Raw genomic sequence first — 17,439 nt, 5'->3', positions numbered from 1 at the left:
AACCTTAAAACTGCCTTGATAAAGGCAGACAGAAACTGCCTGTTTCAACTAGGAGATTTTAGGATGAGAAAGAAATAACAAAAGAGTTTTCAAAAATTAAACATTTTTCTAAATGGTAGAACAAGGCGGAGGGGAGAGGGGATCCTCACTACAGAAAGGAGGTCATGGACTATTCTTTCATAAGGAAATTTTTTTCTAAAATGTTGGACATCACATAGGTTTCAACTGATACCTCTAGAGGTAAAAGCAAGAAGACCATACCCTACAGTGTCTCCTGGGTTGGCAACTGTTTTATCCAAGAAATTTTAGATTAGAATTGTTATAAGCTGATATTCAAAGGGGACACTCACATCCAAGCCAATGGCATGTCCTGGTCATGACAGCACCAGCCCCCAGGCAGAATGATCCCACACTTAACCATTGGCAGAGCAGCTGAGTCTGGGGCCAATGCTTTCATTTACTTGTGAAGCTAAAAACTCTAAGGACTACTCTAAAAAATCCCATAAATATGAAAGAAAAATAAATGAAGTGAGGAACTATGCATCCCTTCCAATCACACACCTGAGAAGTGGAGTTAGGGTTAATCTAAGCTGGACATATAAGACTGAAGCAGTGAGAGAGCTTGATAGCAAGAACAGGGCTGAGAGATTTGAAAGGGAACTTAAAGATTCAATCCAAACATCAATTAAGAAAGTTGATCACCTTAAAAAAACTTACACTAGATAACATATTTTCTATCCCTGTTTCTTCTTCAGTTATTATGGGTTTTAAAGCTGTTGATAGCAAATTGCCATCAATGTATCCTCTTCTGCTTCTACCAAAAAAGGTTCCAGAATTCTGAAAGATCTAAAAACTTAGGAATTCACAGTGATGATGGCTAGTTTTAGCCTCTCCTTCTCTGTAACAGCGTTCAGAGGCACTTAATCTGAATAACATTTATTGAGAAATTTAATCAAGGGAGGAGTTTAAACTCTGCTTGGAATAACACAGAAGATTATGTTCTTTGTATGGTTACTATACAGCCAGATATCTCAGGTTTGGATGCATTTTTTCTGAAAGAGGAAGTAGCTAGCCATTGAACAAAAGCAGTTATCAGTTCATCAGAACACGAATGCCAACACATACAAAGCAGTTAACATTCCATGTTCAAATACACACTAAACTTAACTTTTACATAAGGTCACATGTACATGAACCCCATTAAGTGCACTACTTATAAACCTGTTCATAAACAGAATATGCTATTAGGGACACCCCTCCACGAATAGATAAGCTTTTTAAACACGACATTATCGCTACTATGAAAGGTTTCACTAACTTCAAAAACAGGAGAAAAAACTACAATACCTTTCAAGTTGGGCCAGGGTTAAAATGAGGCTGAATAATTAAGAACACATTATAAATTTAGAAAAAAGGGGACAAATACCCTGAAAGCTACATGTGCATCGCTGAGAAGTGGTCCCTCTATTTCGACGATATTCATGCTTGCCTCTCCAGCCATCAGGTGTACGCTTGCTTCCATGCTCTCTACTGAACTCTGACATGCTGCACTCTCCCCTGGGTTTAGTGCTTTTGCAAGGGTGTCAAATGCCCTACAATGAGAGATCTCAAGTAGTGAGCAATGCCAAACTTCAGAACAGAAAGAAATACATGTAAAATTCGGATGCTAAAACTTCAGTATGGCATCATTTAAAAAATAGCACCTTGGGGCAAAACCGCCAATTTTCCCTTACGCAATCACCCAAAAAGGCAACAATTCATACATAAGGACACATTTTTTGTGAACTATATATATGCTAAAAATACCATCAAACATCTGGAAGGATATATAAACTAAAGGAAAAAATATTTTGTAAAAGATTTCTCTTCAAAACCTGGGGTCATTGCATTTATTTTCCACAGAGAAGTTCTTTAGACAGGTATATAATAAGCTGGGGCAACTTTATTAAGAAGAGGAGAAAGAAGTAATCTTAACTTAAAGTTAGAAAAATCAAATACCATATATCTTGAACATATAGCAAGTGCACAAATGCTCTCATAAGAATTCAAGTCTGATACAGTGTTAGATTCAAGATACAATAAATATCCTCCTGAGGATACCTTTAATCACAGGAAAAAAAAATAACAAAGTCTCTGTAGCACTGAATCTTTCTAAATTATCTTACTCAATGCTGTGTGAATTTTTAGAAAGTGTGGTGTACATCTAAACATAAAATTATAATCATCTGAGATGCTGCATCCATAAATTTTGACTTAGAGAGTACCAGAAGCTTAAGGGCCTGGGCAAGCATTTAGACCAACTCCTTACCTGATTCTTGAATCTGCTCTAAGATACCTAACCTCTGCTTAAACACTTTCAATCACAGAGAGCTTGATACCATACTGTGGAGCACATATCGAATGGGATAGCACACATAAAATGTTTTACAGATTGTAGAGCTAATAATAATGATAGCAATAACTAACATGGATTATTATATTTTTGAACAGTCCCAATTTTTAGGAAAGCTCACTCTCCTTTTCACTGAGCTCAAATTTGTCTTACTGGATCAATGCAATGGTCATATTTTTAGCTCCTGATGCCCTATGAAATATGGTTCATCGCTACTCCACATGACTGCCCTTCAAATAGTCTAAATTATTATTATTATTATTTTTTAAGGCAATTGGGGTTAAGTAACTTGCCCAGGGTCACATAGCTAGTAAATGTCAAGTGTTTGGTCTGAGGCCGAATTTGAACTCAGTTCCTCCTGACTTCATGGCCGGTGCTCTATCCATCCACTGTGCCACCTAGCTGCCTCCTATATAGTCTAAATTATTGCACTTGAAAAAAGCTATTATCTTCTTCTAAGTCTTTTCTTCAGACTAAATTCCTCTGCTTATGATACTCAACTGCCCAGCCCATCTTTTTAGAGTATGGGGTCTTCCAGAGATGCTTAGGAATGGAAAATTCATTCAGTCATTCATTCAGTCACATTTGTATTAAGCACCTGGAGGTGTGGTTTTCTCAATATTTTGAATGATACAGAGAAAGACACTGAAAGCCTCAACGAGCTTTCTAAACTCTTATATATTGACAGTGAACTTTGAAGTAAAAAATCAGACTTTTTAAAAACTAATTTTCAAAAAGAGAAGGAAAAGAAATTTGAAAGACTTTGTTGAAGTGTTATTGATAAACTAGAAAAATATTATTTTTTAAAATAGCCCTTTCTTCCCCCAAAAAAGATGATAAATGAAAACTTCACAGGAAAACATTTTACTCCAAAGTGCCAAGAGACAGACACCCTTAAGGATTTCCAGACAGAAAACTGGATTTGGGAGCTGAGGCCTAGGTTTAAATCCTGAGTCTGTCACTAATACCCACCTGACTTTGGGCTAGTCCTTAAACACTGTGAATCCCAATTTTCTCCTCTGTAAAAGTGAGGGGGTTGCACTTGATAGCCTTTGAGGTCCCTCCCAGGTCTAAATCTAGAATTACATGATCACTTTCCTTTCTACATATACAGATAGACAAAATAATGAGGTTAATCAAATACTCTAAAAGACCAGAACCTAATTATCATCCTGGGAAAATAATTCTTAAGGTATTTCCAATGTTTCCCACATATATACTTTACTATCATTACCTAGTGAAATAGGAAATTTGCTATATTTGGCAACACAACATTTTTCTCTAAGTGCTCAATGTGCCTCATGCGCTATATATGTATAATCTTCACAAATCTTTCTGAATAGACTGTGTTGTTCCCTTGTGTACAATTTTTTAAATGAAATTTATTAATACGATTCTTGCTGAAAATACATCAAGCAGTGATGCTTCCCCCTTAATGACCCGACAGAAGCCTTACCTTGTCACATCGCTGCTGGTCTGCGCCTCATGCTGCATGTCTGACAAGGATGCATCTCCATTACTCAAGCTTTCAATCATCGAGAGCTCAGGACTGCTTTGTGAAATGTCTCTCGTTTTGCCAAGATTTGCTAATGATGTTACCACACTGGCCAATGTACTTAAATCTCCCTGACAAGATTCAGCCTTTAAAAAAATCAAAACAAAATGACACGCATTAGTAACTTCCTCTTCCTGGTGTTCATGAACTCCATGCTCTGAAATATACAAGTTTAGCTTTTGAAATGTAGAAAGACATAGTGGAGATTTGAGTTAATGAATGCAAATTCTAAATTAAAAACAACAGTCCCAAAGTTTTAGAAATGCTTTCCATATTTCATCTCAATGGACCAAAGAAAAAGACAGAAACCATCCCAGAATCTTAAAGCTGTAACATAACTGACATTTTTATACAGTGTTTCTTCACCAATAATGTGAGCATGAGTACTATAAGGCCCATCTTTCAGATGAGGTCAAGCAACTTCCTAAAACTCATGTGGTTCCAAATCCAAGGCCGCCTTGAGTTGCCAGGAGCTATCCTGTCCAACCCATACCTGCACAAGAATGCTCTGCACAACACTGCTGGTAAGTGGTAATCTGGACTTTTCTTGAAGACCTTTAAGCAGAGGGAAGCCTGCTCCCGTCTCAGGAAGTCCATTCAACTTTTAGATAGTAAAGTTTTTCCTTATATCAAACAGAAATAGGATTCTCTGCTGCTTCCACATCTATTGCTCCTAGTTCTGCTTTCTGAGACCAAGGAGAAAAAACAGGGCTAATCTCACTTCCATGTGCCGGCTTCTGGTGTAATGAAAAGGACGATAACCTCAAGTCAGATGATGTGGGTTTAAATGCTGATTTTTGTAAAACTCACTCCTTTTGTGGCCTTGGGTGAAATGTTCAACCACTCTGGACCTCAATTTTCTGGTCCATAAAATGACAGGACTGGATGAAATAACCTCTGAGGGCTCTTCCAGCTCTAAACTTACGATGTTATGATCGTACCTGAAGATGGACATCGTGTCCTTCCCCTGTGCAAATCTTCTATTCTCCAGGTGAAATATCAACTGATCCTTAGGTGGCAAAAAATGCCCAATATTTATTTTATGGGAAAGTCCTCTTAGGGTGAAAAAAATCCTTATCTACAGACTGAAAAGAATGGTGGATTGCTATATGTGTGCATGTGTGTGTTTATGTGTGTGTGTGTGTGTGTGTGCATGTGTATTTTGGGGAGAGGGACTGGGAGTAAATATGATCCTTGAAAAGTAAAGGGCAGATAAATTATAAATTAAGTAGTATTTACTTTTCAATCTCTAGTCAAAAAACTACCAGACTTTGTTTTTAAAATCATATCTCAGCCTCAGTAGTCAAAGTGTTTGGGGTTTTGTCATTTATCAAAGAGAAAAATTCTGATTTCCTCCTCTAAGAAACAGGGAGTGCTTATCTTGTTTCTAGTGAACACAGAGCTCTTGTATATGACATTTCTTTCTGTTGAATTTTCAAGTAATTGCTATCAAAGATTCTTAAAAGAAGGTAGAATTTGGTTGTGTTTCTACAATTACCAGTATAAGTAAATGGGCAATGTGGATATAATCTTTTTTTAATACTAAGATACTCTCTATGTGAAGATGCCCAGTGTCATTTTGAACAAGGATGTTTGCCTAATCACTACATCCAGAAATAAACTTTCAATGGTGAATATCTTAAAATCTTAGCCCTACAAAGCTCATTTTCTAGCCAGCATAACAATCTTTTGCTTCTTTTTTTAAAGGATATGCCTAGCTTAAACAATATGGTTCATTCTACTTTCCTCTTTCCATTTTCCTAAAAGTCTTAGAGAATGAATTTTGCAATCTCTCTTCTAAACTGCAGTCACCTTGTAATACAATCACATCCAAATCTCATTTTCATTCCTTATTCAACTGTCGGTATTGCTTGGTATTTTGTGATAAGCAAATATAAGTAGTTATTTCACATTCCAAGAATCTTTCTACTTGAAATATTGGTAATCATAAAGCATGGCAGCACTCTGAGAACTGTAGGAATGCAAAAGGAGTAATAAATCTTAATGGTGTTCATAACAAATGTTTTCACTTTCTAAATTGAAGTGAAAACTTCTCTTGTGGGGTATCAAACATTTCTATCCCCAACTTACTGAATCCAATGAACAAGCATTTACTTATTAAGCACGTACTCTGTGCAAGGTGCTAGAGCTACAAAGGCAAAATGAAAAAGTCCCTGTCCTCAAGACACTTGTATTCTACCAGTGGAATACAACATCTAAACATATAAATACATCACTTGAGGAGGGAAAGCCAATGAACATGAGGAAAGGCTTCCCTTGGAAGGTGACACCTGAACTTTAGATCTAAAAGAAAATAAAGTTTCTTAGACATAGAAATGAATTGGAAGGATGTTTTATGCTTGCTGGACAGCCTGTGAAACAACACGGAGCTGGGATTTGGGCAAAATGCAGAGTTGATGAAGAGAAGGGGAGTAATGTAAAGGAAAAATGGAAGAGTAAGTTGGAGTCAGTCAACAAAAAGCATTCATTGCAAGCTAAGGAGTTGATATTTTATCTCAGAGCCAATAGAAAACTGCTGAAACTTCTCAAGGAGGGCTGCAGTGTGACCAGCCCTGGGCTTTGAGAAGATCACATCACATTTGGAAGGTGAATTTGGAAGAAGATCAAATGGAAGGGAGAGTCCACTTAGGAGGCTACAGGGAGAATCCAGGCAAGAGGTGAAGATGGAGTGAACAGGGTGTTGGTCGTATGAGTGGACAGATGAAGCTGAGAGATATCAACTCCAGTGGTTCTGTGATGCCACTGGAATCAAGTATGAATTCTGCTATTTATCTCTTAGATCCCCTTCATAACCTGGCCCTAACCTCTCTTTCCATACTTATTCCCTATTACTTCTCTTCCTACACTCAGGGAGACAGCCAAACTGGGCCTCCATGTGTGCCCACGGCCACACACAAGGCAGGCAAGCCAGCCTCACTGAAGCAGCAAGGTACCCTGAGGGACGCAGACAGGAGGCGGCACAAGCCTGACAGGTCAATGATCACAATCTCCCTTCAGACCCTGAAGGGAGGCAACCCAGCACCCTGAACCCAAGAAGAAAAAAGCCTTCAGCCCCATGCCCTTGGCCATCATCCTGAGAAGCAGGCCCTGTGCAGATGCAGCCTGCGGACTGTTCCTCCCAAGCTACAGCAGTAGCGGATGCAGATCCAAAAGATAACGGTCTTCTTATCAAAGTCCTCAGCTCTGTCAAATGGTTCAACATCAGAAAGTGACAGGATTTTACCAGTGGACAGGATATTAAAGAAGAGGCATGACCACTAGCTTTGCTGCTGCACTGATGGACCATGGAACCTTTTTATCTGACCTGCAGCTGAAACCTTCCATTAAAGTGTGAACTCAGGGAGAGCAGGGACTGCCCGACTTTTCTATTTGTGGCCCCAAAGCTTGGCACAGTGCTCTGCACACAGTAGAACTTAACAAACACTTCATTCATTCACTCTTTCCTCCCATGCGACGCCCCATCTCCAGTCTCCATGCCTTTGCATGCGGCTGTCCTCCAGGCCTAGAACACATTTTCTCTACACCATGATCCCAGGCCCTTGCTTCAAGGCACAGTTTAAATACTATCTTCTAAATAAAGTCTTTCCAACACCTCTTAACTGCTCATGCCGTTCCTCCCAAGCTCTTTTCTCCTTAATGATCATGTATTTATTCTTTTCTTTTCTGGTGAGGCAACTGGGGTTAAGTGACTTGCCTAGGGTCACACAGCTAGTAAGCGTTATGTGTCTGAGGCCAGATTTGAACTCAGGTCCTCCTGACTCCAGGGCTGGTGCTCTATCCACTGCACCACCTAGCTGCCCCTATTTATTCTTTTTATATTCATTCTGCTTATCGTTTCATATATGTATATATATATATATGTGTGTGTATATATATATGTGTATTTTATATATGTGTATATATATATATATATATATATCTCCTTGTCTCTCCATTAAAATGAAAGTTTCTTGAGAATAGAGATTGTTTAGTTCTTCATACCTGTATCCCCAGGGCCTAACATAGTTCCTGGCATAGAATAGGCACTTAATAAATGCGTATGGGTTGAATGATTAACTGATGATCTAAGACCAAACCTCCTGGGAAAATTGATGCCAAGATACAAATGTAATGGAAAATTCTCAAAACCTTGGCCAGCAACTCTAAATTAGTCTTAAGTAGTTGCTTACTCACCTTGTCAGGGGTCATCAGCATGGCTGACTCAGATTTGATTCCAGACTGATGAATATTCACAAACATTCCAGAATCCAGCAGCCCCGAAGACCTGGTGTAACAAATAGGCACATCAGCCCCCTTCCTCTGGGAAAGCTATTTCAAGTGCACAGGCTTCCACACCACACCACACCAACCCCTACCTGGTTGTTTCACTATCTGTTACAAAAGTTGGAGTTGCAGCCAATGGACTTCGAAGATCTTTTCGGATGTAAATTTTTTCTGTTGAAGCTGCACAATTGGAAGATTTTTCTCGTGATACCTCAATAGGTTTCCTTTCACACTGAACAGCTAGAAAAAAAGTTAAATACTCAGATCATAACCAAGAATTTCTGAAGTTATAAATGCAGAAGAGGTGGTCATAACGGGGAAATGGTTAGCATAAGTGAAACTGACAGAGAACCCCAAAACATAAGAAATGAGCTTCAAATTCCTCCCCTAAGGAATACAACAAAGTTTCTTACAACAAATCTACTCAAATATAACAATTTCATCTGAAAACATGAGGGGTAAGAAAAAAAAAAGGAAATCAGATAAGGAGGCCAAAAAGAAACAGTCCAAGAGCTAAGAGAACCAGGAGGGAGTACTATCTCCCAAGCCAAGGAAGGATAAGGTATTAAGGAAAAAAAAAAAAAAAAAAAGGTGGCCAATAGAGTGAAATTCTCACAGTAGAATCCAGAATGAGGACAGAGAAAAAAGATTAGGGATTTAATAACATGGAGGTCACTGGTGACTTTTTTTGGGGGGGGAGGGATTTTCAGCAGAGAAGGCAAATTATAAAGGACTGAAAAATGAATGGGAGACAAAACAGTACCAGCAATGGGTGTGGGTTATTTTTTCAATACATTAGTCAGTAAAAGGGAGGAGAGACACGGGATAGTAGTTTCAGCAAATGAGCCAAGAGAGAGGGTGAGGGAGGGATTCAAGATAGACTAGAGAAGAAGGAGGATTGATGTACCAAGATCCTAGGAGAAGTAAGATGGAATAACATAAGCAAAAGTACAAGAAGAGGGATTAGCCTTAGTAAGGAATAGGGAAAGGGAGGAGAGAGGAAAGAATGGGAAAATATAATGACAAGTGTTGAGACAGAGAAGAAATTGGGCAAATCAGTTCAAATGGCCTCTATCTTCTCACTGCAGTATGTGGGAGCATCATTTGCTTTAATTCTGGGGCTAGAGCTATGGTTGGGGGTTTGAGAACAGATGAAAAGGTTTGGAAAATTTGCTATGAGAAATAAAAGAGGATCAAGGAATGATGACTAAGAAAGTTGCTGAGACCAACTGAGGTGATGTACCATAAATTCACAGTGGGTAAAATCAGTACAGTCTTGAGACTATTTTTCCAGTGATGCTTACTCTCAAAAGTAGGGGAATCAGATGGCTACATTACCCAAGGTTGAGTATTAACAAGGAGGGAAAAGTCGACAGGTGTGAAAGGATAGCACTCTTGAATAGTTGCTAGTAAATGACCAAATTGGCAACCAGGGGAATCATGATTGGGCATAAAGGCAACTGAAGTGAAACCTGGGGAGACAGACCGAGCAACAAGGACGGGCATCCAAGGGCCAGAGGCCTGGATGATAGGGAAGAGCATGAATTTCAGGAGGAAAGAAAAAAAGAAATAAAAAGATAAGAGGTCGTAGTAAAACCATAGCACTTCTAGATCCAGTAGTTGTAAGTTTCACATGCTAAGGTCACAGAAGATAAGTGGTCAAAGCAGGGCCTAGAGTTGGTTACGGTGAGGAGTGATGAGGCCTGGGTGCCGAAAAGGATTCTTTGATGAGATGAATACTGAAGTCCCTAAGGAAGATGGCAGGAGATGGATTGGAGAGAAAGTCTGAGCCTGGTGCTAGTCACTGAAGAAGATGGGCAGGAGACCTAGAAGTGAAATATCATATAAGTAAAAAAGCAAATTGGACGGTATAACATGATAGCATTAACCTTGAAGGTGGGGCAGTACAGAAAAATAGTTTAGAAAAGATAATGGGATAGCAAGGAGTATAAACACTCTTCCTCTTGGTCTTGGGGTCAAGAGACAGTCAGGGAAGAGAAATGAAACAGCCTCTAATGTAATGCTCTCCTTCCTCTACCTAGGGCTGGAGAAATTTCTGGCTTCCTGCAAAACTGAGCTCAATTTCCCCTCTTCATGGACTTTTTGAGTCCACTCCCCAGCTAATGCCTCCTCTAGACCCCAAGATTACCCTGTATCAATTTGGTAGATACCTTATACCTGCATGTTGTCTCCTCCATAAGAATGTCAGCTCCTTGAGGGCAGGGACAGTTTGGTTTTGTCTTTGTATCCCCAGCACCTAGTACATAGTAGGAACTCTAATAAATGCTTGCTGATTGACACTGTGTACAGACCACTGTTAGGAGCTAAAGGAGTCAAATATGACTTGGTCCCTGCTCTCAGGAACCTTACAGTTTAGAAGGGATTTCAAGAACTTGCTATTTTTACACAGAAACCCCATGTCAACTAAAGCAAGAAGCTTGGAGTGGCCAAGGAAAAGTTTCAGGGTAGAAAGGAGTTTAAGAACAGAGGGGGATCATAAAGATTATGATGGAAAGAAGTAAGAATGTCGTTAGTCACAAGAAAGTAAGATTTGTGCAGAAGTTTGGAGAAGGAGGGACAATGGCAGGAAAATTGTCTTCAGGTATTTAAAGACCTGTCATATTGAAAAGGAATTAAGATTTATCCTGTTTACTGCCCGAGGCCAGAGCTATGACCAATGGATAAAAGCAGAAGAAAGCTTTTGGCTTCATAAAGAACACCTCAGTGAAGTTTGGTAGGGAGTACTTGGTAGGGAGGAAAACATGACCTATTACACCAAATGTGGTAGACAGTACAATGTGTTCAGCCAGGACTCAGAAGATTTGCTCTTATTACCTGTATGATTTTAGGCAAGGCACTTTCCCTGTCTAGGTCTCAGTAGCTCTTAAATGAGGACACACTAGACAACTGCTAAGGTTTCTTTTAACTCCAGCATTCTATGACTTGTGTGTGTCTGGGTATAAATTCTCTGAGACTCTGGGTATTAACCTCAGAATGTAAAGTGCTCCCTTGTATTCCTCCTGTCACTAGGAGCATCCAAGCAGAGGCAAGATGATCACCTAATAGGGATATTGTAGAGGAATTTAAAGTCCCTTCCTACTCTAAGATTCCAGGATTCCAAAAACCCCAGCTTTAGACAATGGGAGATTTCTGACAAGTAACTGAAACGTCTGACCTGTTTTACCCCTCATCTTGGAAAACTTTCCACTTATGTCACAGAAATTGATCAAAAATAATCCATGCTTATGAACAATTACAACATTACAAAGTGCTATTTTTAGAAATTAATGACTACCATCCATCCTTTAATCAGCATTCCGGATAAGAAAAATCTACCAGTCACACAGTTAGGGTTTTAGTGCCAGATTTATGTTTGCAAAGTCAATAAATTCAATTCAGCAAATACTTATCAAGCACCTACTATGTGCAAGGCACTGTGCTAGAGAAAATAATTTCTGTGCTGTTACAGAACAAATTTCTAGTTATTTACATACACTAACTGAAAGCTTAAACCTTTAAGACAAACCTGAACCACGTAAGCTTGAGGTCTTTCCATATGTTAATGCAAGTAGTCTATAGTTCAGCTTTTTATAAGACTATCCACAGTTACTTTTCTATTCATTTCTTTTATAATTCATGCTTATACATACAGTCTTGTTTCATTCCAAATGCAATGCATCTCTGTAACCTGCAGTATTGACAACGGTTTCGGTGGTGCTTGTTGATAACACAGTCCTTTGATCCTCGACACGAATATACTAAATTTTTTCGGATACTTCGTTTAAAAAATCCCTTGCATCCTTCACAGGTTACTGCTCCATAATGACGACCTAGATACAAAAGCATACGATTCCCTTAAAATTACTCTTATGTCTAAAAAGGGTATTTGACAACTGAAATACTGATAATAAAATGTTTAAAATACTGGGTTTAGTATACAAAATTTCACCATATGTAGAAAATTGATACTTGAGTAAAAAGGACATAAACAACATGATCTTCAAATGAAATCAATCGACAGCTAAATATTTTACTAATAATTCTTAGGCATTATTGGTTTAGTCATAGATTGTTAAGTAATGGCTACTGGGTCATAAAACTAAATGTGAAAAGGAAAAAAGTACCTACTGGTACTTGAAATAAAAAAAAATTAGCACATGGTTTCAAAATAGCTGATTAAGTTCTATGCATATTAACGTCATGATTCATCATCACAACTGTACTATTTTAGAACAATAATATACATTCCCCAGTCCATCTGAATAATTTATAATACAGCTAAGGAAATAATGAGAACAAAAAATAACATTTCAAAACTTCAGAGGGCCCAAGACCTCATCATTAGGGGCATCCTCTCTACTGGTACTGACTGCAATCCATCCTTGCTCTGTGATCATGTTTGATTCTTATCTTTGACTCTTCCCTAGTCTTCCGGAGTATCTATCCAACATGCTAGAGGCCTTCCTCTGGTTCTCTTAACATTTTGTGGGTACCAATACAACAGCTAATTCTGTTAATTATAATTCAATAATTCAACTGCTAATAATATCACTCTGTCTACATGACTGGCACATACTCTTTTCTAACCAGACATGTCGGTCATGATGTCTTTTATCTACAAGTTATCCTTGGCAAAATGCCAATTTTGTCTATTTGCACCCTACCATGTGTCTTCCCATTGTCTTATAGGCCACCTGTAATTGTGATTCTTCTGAGACCATGGTATTCCCTAATTCAGAGCCATATAACCTCCTCATCTTGTGTTTAAAGATAGTTATTTTAGTGGCAGGAAATACTCAAAGTCCATCAAAAATGTTGCCCAGTTTCCCTAATGAAATTTGGCCTAATCTTTCTCCTACTCAATACTTGGCCCAGCTCACTATCCATCTTTCTAATATACTGTATGATGGACTAACTTTATAGGACGGCCCACCCAAGTAATGGACATCATCTAGACAGTATGCATTCTTCGTTCATTCTTTTTTTCTATCGTAGAGAGACACCAGCCTTTTAAGAACATAAGGGGTTCCTTCACAGTGACTATGACTCTTATGAAGTAGATCCTGTGGTCGGGGGGGGAGGGGTTCAATATACAGAGGACATCTTGCACAGCACTACTGATGGGTCTCCTAGTTTAGTTCTTGCTTGGTACAAATATCCAAGGAGAATAAAGCCTACTCATTGGCATGACTACTTTATGTCAGCCAAACTTTTCTAAGAAATGATGGCAGAGTAAGTCTTTACTATTATTCATCTTCATTTTCCAGAATCCTTGGCATTGGTTAGGGTATAGGTTTTGACACACAAAACACTTCAACTCTCTTCCTGAAGAAAGTATTCATGATGGCGGAAGACTTATATGAACTGATGAAGAGTGAAATAAGTAGAACCAATGTAAATTAAAAGATAATTAAAAACAAGTTGAAGCTAAGTAACTGAAAAACTCATGCAAGTCCTGGAAAATTGATATATAGATAATGAAACATTTTTAACATCTCATGACAGAGATGCAGTGGACAACCAGGGCAGAATATTGTACAGACACTATGGGGGGCAGTGTCTCTACTGGATGTTTTTCCTCACTTATTTTTCTTTGAAACTAAGGAGTGTTCAAATATGTATGTGGTGGTGGATGGGTAAGGGGGCCTATGATGGATTTAAGATGACAGTGATATAAATTAATCAATGAGCAAGCATTTATTAAGGGCTATGGGCCAGGAACTACGCTAGGTACTGAGGATACAAAGACAAAAAGAAAACACTCCCTGCCCTCAAGGAGTTTACATTCAATTCAACTTAACATATGTGTATTAAATATCCACTGCCACAGGCCACACATTATCCTAAGCGCTAGATACACAAACAGAAAAATTAAAATGTCCCTTCCCTCTAAGAAACTTAAGATTCTAACCTGTACTGGAGGGAACAAATACATAAATAGGTATATGCAGAATAAATGATAAAATAAGAATAAAATAAGACAAAATAGGTATGTAGGAAGGGTATCAGCTTTTGAATCTAGAACCTTCCTGTGGGAGATAGCACTTGGGCTATGTCATTAAGAGGAAACCTCTGAGTCAGAGGTAAGAAAGGAGAGTATTTCAGGCATGGCAGACACATAGTATAAAGGTACAGAAGATGGAGAGCCATGTGGAAGGATGCTCAATTTGGTCTCATGGCTCAGGTCAGACCAATAATCCAGATTCAAGGACTTACAGAAAGCTACTACAAGCATGAATTTTATTAATGTGGTACAGGAAGCAGACAGACAGACAGACAGATACACACACACACACACACACACACACACACACACACACACACTGGCAACTGAGACAGAGATTCAGTCACACAAGGCCAGGGTCACTTGGGGGGAGATGTGTACAATGGCAAAAACTTTAAAAATAGGTTTGGCTGAGAAAAGGTAAATGATACTGTAAATAGGAGGGAACGTTCCTAATCAGATGGTCACTTATCAATACCAGACTTGGGTGAGGAAGTTTCCTAACTGGGATCAGAAATGAGGGTCCAAATCTGTAACTGGGGACCCTATAACTGGAGAAGATGACATTGGCATGCAGCCACTGGAGTAGGCCAGGAGCCTCATCCAATCAGAAGCTGTGATTCTTTGTATGGTTGACATGGTGAGAAAAGGGTCAGAATAAGTTAGGACAGTGGAACAGTACATGTTAGTTGTCAATGCTTCTATGTTTATGGTCTTAGAACCAGTCAACCTAAGGGACTCCATAAAGGAGTCCTATCAATTATATTACAACACCAAACAATATATTTTAAAAACCACAATAATCACAGAGGTTCAAAAAGACCTATTTGTCCAGATCACAGAGTGTGGGAGAAGATATACCATAAAATGAGGCTGGGAAGGAAGGAAGTAGGTCAACAAAGGTTAAACAGAAGAGTTTATATTTGATCTTGGAGGCAAGAGAAAGCCAGTGGAGTTTACTAATGGAGTAACATAGTCATACCTGGACTTAAAGAAAATCACTTTGGGGGCCATGGGAAGTATAGACTGGAGTAGGGAGAAACTGGAAGCAGGAAGACCAATTAGAAATCTGTTACAATAATTGGGCAAGAGGTAACGAGGAACTAAAATAAAGTGGCGGCAGTATGAGTAGACAGAAACAGTTAGAGGCAAAAGATGTAGCTGAGGTAGAAGCAGCAAGATCACACATGTGACTGGACATGAGTGAGGGGGTGAGCGAGAGTGAGGAGAGGAGAAAAATGACCCCATTATAAACCTTAGCAATCAGAGGATGCCTTCAACAGAAATATGGAAGTTGGGAAGAGAAGTGGGGTTGAGGGAAAAGATAATGACTTGTCTTTAGGGAACATTTTGTTTGAGAAGAATCTGGGATATCCAGTTTGAAATGTCCAGTAAGTAGCTGGACAGGTGCGACTGATACCCAGGAGAGAAGCTGGAGATGCACATACGGCTCTGTGAATCATCTGCAGAGAGGTGAGAGCTAAACCTGTGGGAGCTACTTGATGTCACCCAAAAAACAGTCTCCAGAGAGGGAAGAGGGACTAGAAGCAAGCCTCGGGAATCCCCTACAGTTTAGGAAGAGTGACATGGATGATAAGCTAGTCATGAAGACTGAGAAAGAAAACAGTGTCACAAAAGACCGGGTGGACTGAGAAGAGACCATCAGATTTAACAAGGAAAACGTCACCGGTAACTCTGGAAAGAGCTGTTTCACTTGACTGACAAAGTCAGAAGCCAGAGTGCAAAAAGGGTTGAGGGGAAGAAATGGAAGCAGCAAATAGAGACAATTTTTTCTAGAAGTTTGACTGAGAAAGACCAGAGATCTGAGAGCAACAGCTTAAAGGGATGGCAATGATGAGGACTGGGAATTTTTGAAGGCTATAGAAAGGAACCAACAGATGGGGAAAGACTGGAAATTAGAATGAGGGGTGAATGAAAAAAAAGTCAGCAAGAAAATGTTTGTAATCATGATATACGGGGTCAGGGATTTTTAAGCCTTTGTTCTCATTTACTGATTGCAAACCATCCTTTCCAACATATTGTTTGCCAGCCTTCCTTATGGTCATGTGATTATCGACATCACTGAGTATCAAGGTCGATAGTGATTTGGTCTGGAGGATCCTGTCGAATTCTTCATAGAATTTCATTACTTCTCTTCCCTCCAAAACAGATGCTGGCATGAAAGCTACAGCACTTGTGGTTTGTCTGTTAATGTTTATCATAAGCAAAGCAAGACAAGATGACTTGAGTGTTCCATGAAACCAGCTTCTCTCTCCAAGGCAAATTTGAGAGCACTCCTTCAAATTCATTGCAACATCTTTGTGTCTTCTGGCCTCCATTTACAGCAAAAAGACCACTGACCAAAAATACAGCAAACTCATTGGTCATTGTGCAAAGACCGCGCACAAGCTCAAACAGGTAGTAAACTGATGTTTGCAGACAGGTAAAGAGCTATGTGATTCTTACATGTTCTGCCCTGGTCACTGCAGAACAGGAGGCACAGGAGGCACATGGAGCATCACTTTCTGTTTTTGTCAAGAACCAAAGTCACCAATGCACCACACTGATGATGTTAATTCACTTATCAACATCTGCCTCTTCCTGGAAGCTCAAGACCAAAAAGCTAGGATGATTCTATCAAGTTTTATTTCTGTGCTTTTATTATTTGTTTTAACCAAGAAAAAAAAAAGAAGGTGGAAATAAATCAAATTCTTCCACACAATGAAATTAAATATCAATGTAATACAAAAAATAAAATCTCTAATTCTTATCTCTGCCCGTGGACAACTGAAATATTTTCTAATAAAATCAGGCATGAAATGCTACTACTTCCTTACACATGGGAAAACAAATGGTGCCATTTTTATCTATGATGGTTAGATGGTCATGCCTGATTGCAGATTGATATAATCACTTTTTAATTTCATAATGTGGAAAACAAAACTAATAACACTAAATAAACTAAAAGCATTCACCATAATGTCTAAAAGAATCAGGGTAATCTATATCAGGTATTTCTAAGGTTCCTTCCTACTCTAAAATTCTATTATTTTAATAATATAATAATTTAATAAGACAGAATTTAGCAGAATCTTGACTTTCTGCAGCGCCAACTCACAACCCACCATCTGAATGAAGGAAGATTTAAGTTAGTTCTTGGTTTTTACGTAACAAATATGAAAGGAACTATATGAGTTCAGCGTG

At 38.8% G+C, this 17,439-nt stretch overlaps 1 protein-coding gene across 8 annotated transcripts in view; it reads right to left on the bottom strand.

Moving 5' to 3' along the window:
• The window catches only part of NR2C1 (nuclear receptor subfamily 2 group C member 1), a 95,177-nt gene that overhangs the window by 27,500 nt on the left and 50,238 nt on the right, over window positions 1–17,439 (bottom strand). For all 8 annotated transcript variants that reach the window (XM_027855796.1, XM_027855789.1, XM_027855792.1 and 5 more), the window contains 5 exons: window positions 11,882–12,061; window positions 8,324–8,471; window positions 8,142–8,232; window positions 3,849–4,033; window positions 1,427–1,592 (listed from right to left, as the gene is read on the bottom strand). In XM_027855796.1, the coding sequence (XP_027711597.1) occupies window positions 1,427–1,592; window positions 3,849–4,033; window positions 8,142–8,232; window positions 8,324–8,471; window positions 11,882–12,061 (770 nt within the window). The remainder of the gene's footprint in view (window positions 1–1,426; window positions 1,593–3,848; window positions 4,034–8,141; window positions 8,233–8,323; window positions 8,472–11,881; window positions 12,062–17,439) is intronic.

The sequence above is a fragment of the Vombatus ursinus genome, unplaced genomic scaffold (assembly GCF_900497805.2).
Source record: "Vombatus ursinus unplaced genomic scaffold, bare-nosed wombat genome assembly UNPS02011334.1, whole genome shotgun sequence".
In the NCBI taxonomy this organism is placed as follows: domain Eukaryota; kingdom Metazoa; phylum Chordata; class Mammalia; order Diprotodontia; family Vombatidae; genus Vombatus; species Vombatus ursinus.
The sequence above is the reverse complement of the archived record's forward strand: the minus strand, read 5'-3'. Positions and strand labels throughout refer to the sequence as shown.